This window comes from Apium graveolens, chromosome 4, assembly GCF_009905375.1.
Source record: "Apium graveolens cultivar Ventura chromosome 4, ASM990537v1, whole genome shotgun sequence".
Classification (NCBI taxonomy): Eukaryota; Viridiplantae; Streptophyta; class Magnoliopsida; order Apiales; family Apiaceae; genus Apium; species Apium graveolens.
The window spans coordinates 268887401-268898855 of NC_133650.1; the positions used below are offsets into that span (position 1 = coordinate 268887401).

Consider the following 11455-nt stretch of genomic DNA (forward strand, 5'->3'; position numbering starts at 1 on the left):
AGCAAAATATTTAAATAATAATTTTAATTTTTTTTAAATTAAACTAAAATTTAGAATTTCAAATTATAAAAATAATATTAATGTCAATTATTTTATTACTCATTCTAATTTTTAAAATTTTAAAATATAGATATATTTAGAAACTTTATGATTATATATATAAATATATATTTTGCTTAATAAATATATTTAAGTATTTAGCAATATGATTAATTTAGAATATTACTAATAGAAAATAGCTATAATTTTTTTCATGTAAAAAATGTATTAAAATAAATATTTTAATTAATTTAAAATTTTATTTATTAATATTAATATCTCAATTTCAATTTTATAACCGCAAACAATGCATGTTGTAGTTGATATTGAAAGTTAATGGTTGCAAACTGTATTTTGCAAAATATGTATACTGTTTTGATTTTAAATGAAAGGCGGGGTTAAAAAGTGCAATTAACTCTACATAATAAGTGCAAATGTTTCATAAACACTAGCATATTCTAAAGCTTCCTTCATGAATTCAGGCTGTAGAGCCCGTCTGCAAATTTCTTACAAATAATATGTTCTAAAACTATTTAATCTCGTAATGTGAAACATTTCTCTGAACAGCATCTCTATGACTCATAATTAACAATGAACTTGTTTGTGGCATTGACCTTGCACACTTAATTATACACATTAAACGAAGGCAAGGTAATTTTCTATCTTCCGGTGATTTGCTATGACTAATTATGAAGTGAAGAGAGAGAACTCATTCGCCAACTCTGGAAAATTACATTTCGACAAATTACATTCCTTTAAACTGAAACAGGTTCAGGAACTTTCCCAGTTTCACTGAGAGATAAACTATCATAATAGTCCACCAACACTTTCCAACCCCCAGGGCACATAAAACCATCTGGAGGGCTCTCTTTATTTTTCGCAAGCGTTCGCATCTGTAAAATGCAGACAGAAATTCATAAGTTGCAATGCCTAAATTAAATGATGAATACAAAATATAACAGAACTCGGAAGGAACTTGAAGAGCTGGAGGTGGAGGGCTGACTACAAAATTTCTAGGCATTTCATGCAACTCTTTATACAATAACATCAAATGTATTCAAATATCTTCCTAAAATGATACCTTGGTGCCAGAAATGAAGATAAAGTCCTGTGCCCTTGATGGATCAAAAAATGCCATTTTACCCTGAGTTTTATCGTACGCTGCCACCTGCAGTCGACACAACTCAAATACTTAGTATTCCAAAATTTTACGTTAGCCCGTAAAACTAATCATGTTGTGTGTTTCGATACCTTGAACGAAAGGATGTTTAGCCGCTCGAGTCCCGGGGCCATGCTCAATACTTTCTTCCCATGGTCAGCATCATATAGATCTCTCTTCTCCACTGGATGGCCCATGCCAGCAGGATCACGACCGACAATGTAGAAGTTTGCACCTGCATTGATTCGAGCTTTTGCATGCCACTGCACCTCAGTTGGACCAGCATAATGCATGGGAGAAGGGAATATGGAAACAACAGTGGTCTCTGGATCAAGAACTCCATCTTCAAGCACCTGAAACAGAAACAGGTTCAGCAATATTCGACAGGGGGCATCAAAGATCAAAGTAGATAACTGATACCAAAGCAACATTAGGTTTTATATGTGGTAATGTGATATTCATATTGTAGTCCTCTGATTGGTGAAGAACTGACTAGTCAGCACTATCATGTATAAAGTTTGATAGTTCTTAATATCAAGTCTATATATTTCCAATAACTGAGGGGTCAATTAATTTTGCACAAAAATATGAGATTCTCTGCTACGATAGATTACTTAAAACAAACAAAAAAAGTCTAGTCAATGACTTGCATCTAGGGCAACAAGCTTACCAAAAATACAATTAATATTTTTTAATATCATGTACTGGCTATTCTGCATAGTTCATTCTTTTACAACAAGTAAATTGGGACCAAATGTTGGGGATGGATCATAATTAAGTAATAACAAATAGCTTAGCACACAAACCTTCTCGTGTTGCCTCATTCGCCATGTAAGTGGAACATCATCTGCCTTTGTGTAGCCTCCCAATGGATGAAGCAACAAGACAGGATTCTTGTACCCCATCTCAAGAAGCCTACGGCGCGTGTCAGTCATCAGCAAAGCATGACCATTGTGCACAGGATTCCTCAGCTGGAAGGCAAAGACCGCATCAGCTTTCCTCCTGGTGAATTCTTCACGAAGTTCGGCAGGTGATAAACGGAAACGATCAAGACCATCATGGTACTTGATTGGTTCTATAACCTCTAAATCACCTCCAAGCAGCCAGTCCCCGGAGTTCTTTATGGCTTCCTCAACGTAAGGTAGACCAGGGGCAGTTGTACCCCAAGTTCTTGCTATTCTTTCTTCTTTGTTATGCTTGTAAATCTCAATGCTATATTGACAAAATGTAAAACCAAATGTAAGGAAAACCCTGGCATACAGCTGAAGCGCGTAATATAATAAGCATATATTGAATAAATAATAGACAAAGGGTATAAACCCAACTGAGTGAATATATGTGATCAGGTTTCTTACACATATTAGGTTATTTATATTTCTTAAGATAAACCAATTGACCATCATATAACCTTTATGCCAGCATCAACCATAAGAAGTAATACCAATAAAGACGTCTATCAAACGAGCTCCACAGAATGTGGATATGGAGTACATGAGTATCTAGAAGATTTAAAAGACATCTCAAAGCTCAGCAGCCAATCAACTCTAAAGTTATTACCCATGTTAAGAAGTTGAACACTGATGATTGATGCACAACCATTCTATAAAGGATGATCCTATAAAGGATGGAGAAGGTCTTGAGACAATTTGGTCTAATGAAGATAGGGCTCACGTCATTATTCACATGAATCGCAACTTAAATGTCAATGTTAAATATGGTCCATGAACTTTTGACGAAGTCAAACAATGATTATGCGGGTCTCGAGACCTTATAGTCCAACCAAACCAAAGTTTATATGATTATTCACACATATTGCGACTGAATGTCAACATCAAATATGGTCCATGAAATTCTAGCAATATACCTACATTAAATTCTGATTACAGACACATGTTAGACAGAATGCCCGAAGTGCTTTACACGAGCACATTAGCATAGCTTAATATATGATGGCCCTCCGCAAACATATCTTACTTTTCAGGTATAGTATCTTAATTCTTCTGTCATGCCTATTTCCCATTCAAACCTAATAATTTCCATAGATTCCCAAATAACATCTATTAGGACATCTTATAGAAACTAAAATATCTTAAATACTATTATTCCAGACCTCAAACATCTATAGAAATTAAAGCATCTGCAGGCCGGAACTCATTCAAATTTTCATATTGTATAATCAAATACTGCAAGGTGGCAAGAAAAACCACAATTTCTAAATATCCACATTTCATGATCTTCTATACAAAAAAAATCAAAATTTCATCTAGCACATCTATTACATTTTCTTTAACACAAATTTCAGTTTTTTATATGCATTTAAAACTACAACTACTCAAACATTTCATTTCGAAAAAATCAAAAATTACTATAAACATTTAAAAAGTGAGTATAGGCTTACTTGTTCAAAATAGCAACCGGGTTATCACCCGGATCAAGAAGAGCAACAGAACCCGACCCGGAAATCAGACTCTTATGTTGATCATCAATAGCAAGAACAATAGGCAAAGACATATTAACAACCGACCCATCTTCCAATCTTAAGCAATTAAAATGAAGAGTTTGGAGGAACTCTGATTCTGTCATGAACCCTTTTAATGGGCTGGCCCAACCTTCACTCAACACATGAACCCATTCAAGATCCACCTTTGATAGCTTGATTTTGGGCAAATGAGCCACTTGGGCCTTCTTCAAATCTCTTTCTGATTCTTTTACTATGAGTTGTGTTAGCTTCCCGCCGTCCGGGTCGATTAACCCGGATGAAATTCGGGTCGTGGGTCGGGTTATTTGGTGCGAAAGAGGGAGGAATGGGAGTTTGAGAGAGGTGGTGAAATGAGGGTTTTGGGGTTTGGGGAAGGAATGAATGTGGAGTTGGGTCTTGATGAAGAGGTTGGACATGGTTGCCATTGGTTTTGGTTGTAAGTATTTATTTTGGGGTTGTATGTAGAGGTGTGCTGTAGCCTGTAGTATATATAGGCATGGATGGTATAGAAGAGGAAGAAGGGTAGTTTTGGAAGAATATGAGCTTTAGTTTTGAATATTGTATTTTGAAAGTCTGAAAAAAACAAAATTAAATTTGCATGTTTAAATGAAAAATTAAAAAAGGCTATACTTTGTATACGGAGCAATGACCATATGTCAAAAAAGACCATATTCACCGCAGAAAAATTAAAAATAAATTACAATTTAAGCTTTGTGTGGTGTGGGTAGGACTGGGGAGGATGAACCTGGACACTAATCACTGTTTTCTCTCTGCTTAATTGTCGTACGTATCTTTTATTTTACTTATTTTTCTGATCAACTACACCGGATACTTTGTTTAATGTAAATCGATAATCGAATTTAAAATCTTTTATTTTTATTAAGTTCTTGTAGATTTATAAAATATACTCCATATTTCATTTAAAGTAATTCTCTCGGTAAATAACAATTAAATTGGTTGTATTGTCATGAATTATGCCATTTATTAGTTCTTTACATGGGTGTTAATGAAAATGTAATTATTTCAAATTATAAAAGTTTCAACTGTTTCAAATGGATTTTCCGGTCCTGCCTGTGTGGACTTGGACCCACATAAAAATCCAGTGTGCTCACGAAAGCTTAGAAACACCCCAGACGCCACAACCCTCTCAATTCGGGTAATTTGATGGGTTTCGGATTTAATCCATGTTTGACCGGATTAATTTTTGGATTATAATATATTTGAAATTATTCAGATTTGATCACGTATAATTTATTTCGGGTCTATTTTAAATTAAAATCGGATAAAATTTAAATTAAGATCGAATAAATTTCGATTGGGATTCATTATTTTATAAAAATTACATATTAAATATTAATTGAGAGATAGATATTTGGCAAAGGAATTGTTTTTGAGTTTTCTAGCATTTCTTGACATTATATAATACTCAAAAGTTCTGAATTTTGACTATTTACATGCATATTAAAGTATTTAAAAATACTACTCTACATATTAAATTTATATAAAATTATATTAGATTTTTATTTATAAGAAAATTAAAATATATTAAATTTATTAAGTTAATTTATTTAGCAATAAAATAGGTCATAAGGTAAAATGATTTACTAATTCAGAAGGGATGGACTAATTTTTACTTGTAACATAAAATGTTCAAGTTTAGATCACCACTATTCACTGATACAAATTTAGTTTAATATAAGATAATAGTTTTCTTATTAATATATTTGAGTTTATGAGATTAAAATTAATTTATGAATAAGTAATGAATCTTAATAATTTTTTATATCTTAATTAATGAAATGAATGTGTTTCTCATCAATTACGCATATAATTTTTAATTATTTTTATGTATATTAAATTTTTTTTGTCTTTGATTTAAATAATCTATCAAATATAATATAAATAGTTGATAATGGTTATACATTAAATTCAAAAATAAGAGTTTAACATAATATTGATTTATTATAATATGTAAAATATAATTTGGATCACACTGTTGGAGTTCGTCAGAAATTTGAATCAAAAATTGGATAATTTAATAGTTTAAATTTAAATTTTTGGATAAAAATCATTGTAAATAACTTAACACATATATGAAATTCTATTTTCTCAACAACTTCACATGCAAACGTGTATTTTAAGACAAGCGTAACTGTGCATCCGTATGCCCAAACGTCAATCAATATTCAATAGTAGAAAAACGTGGAAGGTTTTGCAGAAATTACAAGCACGAAAAAAAAATGCAACATAGTTGGTCCGGGCTGCTGGGCTGCGTTATAGATGATGACTTCGTAGAATCTTCGCTAATTTCAAAGTCAAAGATGCCCCAATGAGGCAATTACTGCCATTTTACTATGGAAAGTGGAAACTCTACTTGTATATCCAATTATCCATTGCCCTACTCCCGGGGCCTGGTTGCTTCCCTTTTTATAAGTCTTATTATAAATTATGACTCCGATTTATTCATAAATATTTTTTGACCCAACTTAAGACGTGGTTAGATATTATTATTGCAGACACTTATAACAACTTTTTGCTCAAAAAATTATGAGAAATGTGTTTGGTAAATTTTAAAAACGGTTGTCCGGAGAAGTGTTTTTTATCTAAAAACTGCAGTTAGTAAAAGTACGTCCCCATATTTTTGGAAAAAGAAACTTTCAGCTTTTGAAACAAATAGCTATCAGTTTCACATCAAACTTTCTCAAAAATATTATTTTTATATATTATATCTCAAAATATGCATAAATTAAAAAAATACCAAACAGTCATCTATTTTTCCTGATAACACTTTTTCCACAAGCAATTTTTTTTACAGCACAACAGTTTTTAACGGAGCCTAAATATTAAATTCACAATTCATAAGTTAGACAAGTTTTTTTTGTCAGGAAGTTGATAGGTTAAACAATAGGATGTATGTATTTTTCTTAATTTATTTTGATAATTCCACTTTTTTAATTTTATTTTTAAAATATATGTTTTAAGTGTTATTTAGATTTAAAATTCATGGAATAAGATAATTGTATTTAAAATTTATTTATTTTTATTTCATTTAAGTAAAAAAAATTGACTTATAAATAAAATTATTCAAACACTTATATAATTTATAAATATTCATCCATTTACTATTTATAATTATTTAATTTATTTTAAATTATAAATTACTTATTTTAAAAAAATTCAAACGGCCACTTGGTCATTGCCTTTTTGTTTTGTACACGGTTATACAATATGGACAGCAGAACCACATAAAATATTGGCTTGCTAATCAAATTGTGCTTCAATAAAATATGTATTCGCATGTTAAAATTTAGGATGACGGCTTGACCAAAAAAATAAGGATGACCAAAAAAATTAAGAATGACCACTGTTGCGTCACATTTTATCATTATTAATAATTTCTCAAATTTTAACATTCATTAATTTAATAATCTAGATTTAGAAAAAGTTTCCTAAAATTAACTTTTTTCCTGATTCTTAAACTTAACTTTAGTGAAATTATCTATATCGATTATAATTTTGTATATAAAAATTGAATTGTATATCTATAATAATAAAAGTAGCCCCTTTTATAAAAATTATCTTAATTATGTATTAAAAACTGATCAACTTCAAATAATTATGTAATGTTAATTTTAGAAACCCGTTATGGATGAAAACTTAGGGTGTATAAACTGCTGTATTTATTATTAAGGTTCGGGAGCTCAAAGCCTTTAGTGGCTGTTCTCGTATTTCGTAGTTTAACTCTACATTTACGAGATGTCTACGTATCTCTGTAAATTAGAGAATCAAGCCAAAAAAACGTAGTTCTGATTGATGGGGTGATTCCCTTTATATAGATGTTGAGAGTTCTTGAATTGGATTAGGGTTAGAAGACTTGTTTGAACAAGTTCTCAGACTTTGGATAGACTTTGAAGTCCTAAAATAGAGGAATCGGATTCCTAGTTGGTGTAATAATCCCAAAATTTTGAACTGTTTGTAACCCTTATGAATAGTGTTTTGCTGATGTTACTGAATAAGAAAACTTTTCATGTCACACTATGTAGGGGTTCTTTTATTGTTATTCTGAGATCTTATTAGCACTCTATATGATATATAAGTGTATGTAAAGATCGTCAGAATCCAAATTCGAACACTTTGATTTTTCCCGAAAATCCACCAGATACCGAAAGAATCGAGTATAAGATAACAGGGTAAAAAGGATTTAAATTCAAGGATTATAAGAGAGGATCATAAAAGGAATATAATGTATTGAGAAATGTTAAGGAAACCCAAGTAATAAGATCCCGGGTATGATCCCTCAAACGATAAACGAAAACGAAAGTTAAGCGAACCGTATAACAGATCAGCAGTCATTAGCCAAGTAATTAGAAGCTAATCAAAGAGATTAGTGGGGATGATGTCATCAAACCAATAAAAAGAGGACAAAGGTGGGAGGGTGACATCACATGGTGACATAAGCATGACCAAGCAAAGTGTGTTTGTTATTCCTAGTGGACTAACAATGAGATTTACAGAAGGGGGGTTGAATGTAAATCTCAAAACTTTTTCAAGTTTTGAGTAGTTTCCAAGGCTAGGTGTTTAAGTGAACAAATGTGTGTGAATTGCTTGAAGCTAATACAGACAGATATATATTCTAACACAAATGTAAAGAACACAAAGAACTTAAAAACTTTTCTGGTAAATTTGTTGTTCCACCAGAGATGTGTTATTTCAGAAAATCTGTGATTCAAAGAATTAAATCACAGCTGCTTCCTAGTACAAACTAGATGATTTTCTCTCTGGATATTTCTAAACAGCTCTGAAAAATTCATATCTAATTACTAGCTGCTACTTGGTTTATATATCACCAAGTTTACAAGTGAAGACAAAACTGTAAAATACAATTAAAAAGATTCTTCACATGTTTCTTCTTCATTTCTCTATCCAATGCAATCTAGGATAATCTGTGAATCTTTGAATACTTCCTTGTTTGCATCAGAATAGAAATGCTGCATTTTCTTGATTCCTCCTAGAGGTTTCCACATTCCAGTTTGTCTCTGTCAACCCATGTGCCTCTGTCAGCTTGTGAATTGTCACTATCAACTGCTAATGAACTAAGCATCCGTTGAAGCTTTCATCCGTTGATGCCTTATCCGTTAAGGCTTTATCCGTTGAAGCTTTATCCGTTGATGCATTATCAGTTGAAGTCTTTATCCGTTGAAGCACTTATCCGTTGATGGACATTATCCGTTGAAGCATTAGAGACATCCGTTGAAATTTTGTTTCTTATCCGTTGAAGGTCTTCAATATCAGTTGATACTTCTTCACTTATACAAAATTACAAGGCATGAAATATTTACAATTAGCCCTCCTATTTGCATATCCATTAGTAGTCAACATGACTGATAATTTCCTACAACATCTAAGAATTACAACTTGAATCCAGAGAATGAAATGTGCTACAATACTAAACTTATTGCTAAGTAAAGCTACTCCTTCAACGGATAGCCAAGATGGTCTTATCCGTTGAGGCTACAAACACTAAATTTCTACTTAAGTGTTTTGTTTAACTTATCATCAAACTAATACACATATTCCTAACAATCTCCCCCTATTTATGTCTACTAGAACTGTAGGCATAAATTTGGGTTTAGCTTGATGATAACAAAACACTTGACAAATATATAAACTGTAATAAAGCAGAAATTCAAAAGTGCTACAAAAATGTGTATGCTGAGATGGAATTGAAGAATTACATTGTTTCCAAGGGTGCTCCTTTAGTCTGAGCAGATTAGTTTCTTTTCCTTTGATTCCTTGTTTTCTTTCCTAGCCTCCTGTCATTCTCCTCTATTTGAAGTTGAAGTTGTCTGTAGAATTCAGCTTCATCTTCTTCATTGATGTCCAACTTAGATTGCATATCCTTGAGAGTTTCATTACTGGCAATCTTGAGCTGATCTTCAATTCTGAAAAATCTTCTGACTCATTTGTTGTCTCTGAACTCCATAAACCAATGAGGTGATTTGTGAATTGTAATTCCTCTTTCTTGAATGAGTAATGTTCTAGGCAAGGCATTGGGCTCCCTCCAAGTTTTCCTTATGTTGGCAATCTTGTTGAGAATCTCAGTCTTGGCAGTCCTGGTAAAGCCAGAATCCCTTTGTATGGCTGAGTAGACTCTAATCAAGGTAGAGTAGCCTGCATTCAGAATTCTGTAAAGAGGCCAAGTTCTTTCCCCATCTCCTTTGTATCTGAACACTAGTCTTTCTGGTAGCTGTCTGTAGGCAGCTATTCCCCTTACTTCCTCCAGCTCATCCAGATAGAGTTCAATGTCTGAAAATTCTTTTATATCACATATGTGAACATAATCATCCTTAGAGGCTTGAGGCTTAGGCTTAGGCTTCTGTGTGAATTTGATTGTGGCTTTAGAGAGTGTTGATTTGATTCTTCTTTTCTGCTTCTTTGATTGTGGAGAAGATGTTAGGAAGGTGGGCAATTTGATGGTGTCCCAATCAATTGGTTCCTCCTTGGGAATGATTGTTTCACCATGAATGTTCATGAAGGGGTCAGGCACAATGGGTTCAGGAATAGAGGGTAGTGATTTGGATTTTGATTGGGTTTCTTCAGTCTTATCTACCATCTTTCTCTTTGCATTGGCCTTCTTTCTGTTCCCTTTCTGCCATTCTTCTCTTTCCTTACTTCTCTCTTCCATATCAGTATCAACCATGTCCCCCATAGCTTCATCTTCACTTTTGTCTTTAATTTCTTTCTGTTCTTCAGCCTGACTTGACTTTAGCTATTTTTCAAGCTTTGCTTGTGCTCTTTTGTCAGCCTTTAGCTGTTTGGCTTCTTCTTTCAACCTTCTGATTTCTTCCCTCTTGGCTATTGAGAATTTGGGATGTCCTTGCATCACACATATGCTCTTTCCCTCTCTGAAGATAATAGCCATGTTCCTCCTTACAGCCACATCCATGGTCTCTTTGAGCTTTGAGATACTTCTACCCAAAAGCTTGTCCTCATCAGCCTTTGGAAGAGGAAAATCGACTTCTTTCAGAGGATTCTTTGTAGAGTCCTTAATGGATCTGTTGTTGGGCTTGAGAACCATAGGTTTCAGATCTTTGGAAGAAGTCTCTCCAACCTTATTCCTCCCTACTGGCTTGAGCTCCATGATAATTGATTCCACTTTTGTGCTATGCTTCACAGATTGTGATTGAGAAGTTGTAGAACCAAAAATTTGTTGCATCTTTTCATCAATCTTCTTCCTTTGCTCTTTGACTTGTAATTCAGCTGCTGCTATCTGGATTAGATCAATTCCATCAAGCTTTCCTTTGATTTGAACAATTTGAGAAGTGGTGATGGCAGGAACTAGCACTTGAGAAATTTGAACTGTTGTTGATGGCTCTCCTTCCCCTTCCCCTTTATTCTCCCCCTTTTTGTTATCATCAAGGGTAGGGGTCAAGCCTTGTGCTTTTGCCAACTGCATGAGTAGATTTGTTTGAGTTTGTTGATTCTGAAGAATAGTGACCATAGAGTCTTCAATGATCTGAACTCTGGTTTCCAATCTGGCCAGTCTCTTGTCAGCATCAGATTCTTTCCTCAGTCTCCCCAACAAATCTTGCATAGTACCATAAGGTATGACTGAATCCAACTTCTCAGCATTGTAGGATTTCAGATCAACAATGTCATGTTTGAGCTCATCCACACTTAGATTCTGTTTGAAATGCTGCAACTGCAAGAGATGCAGAGATTCCAGATGAGCTTGAAGAATTGCCTTGGTACCAGCATCTGTAGTCTCCTGAAGGGCC

General features: G+C 33.3%; 1 protein-coding gene across 1 annotated transcript; it reads right to left on the reverse strand.

The window, feature by feature from the left end:
- Window positions 1–488: 488 nt before the first annotated feature.
- LOC141720964 (ATP-sulfurylase 3, chloroplastic-like) lies at window positions 489–4189 on the reverse strand. Its single transcript, XM_074523681.1, has 5 exons — window positions 3597–4189; window positions 2005–2410; window positions 1291–1551; window positions 1121–1207; window positions 489–932 (listed from the first exon to the last, which is right to left on the reverse strand). The coding sequence occupies exons 1-5, from the start codon at window positions 4100–4102 to the stop codon at window positions 795–797; spliced, it is 1398 nt and encodes a 465-aa protein (XP_074379782.1). The 5' UTR covers window positions 4103–4189; the 3' UTR covers window positions 489–794.
- Window positions 4190–11455: the final 7266 nt, after the last annotated feature.

What these genes read in the sequence shown, in the direction of transcription:
- LOC141720964 (XM_074523681.1), bottom strand. Translation starts at nt 4,102, where the DNA reads ATGGCAACCATGTCCAACCTCTTCATCAAGACCCAACTCCACATTCAT. An exon ending in CCGGTTGCTATTTTGAACAA is followed by an intron (nt 2,411 to 3,596) that starts GTAAGCCTATAC and finishes TTGTCAATATAG; the next exon opens with CATTGAGATTTACAAGCATA. An exon ending in GAATGAGGCAACACGAGAAG is followed by an intron (nt 1,552 to 2,004) that starts GTTTGTGTGCTA and finishes TTTCTGTTTCAG; the next exon opens with GTGCTTGAAGATGGAGTTCT.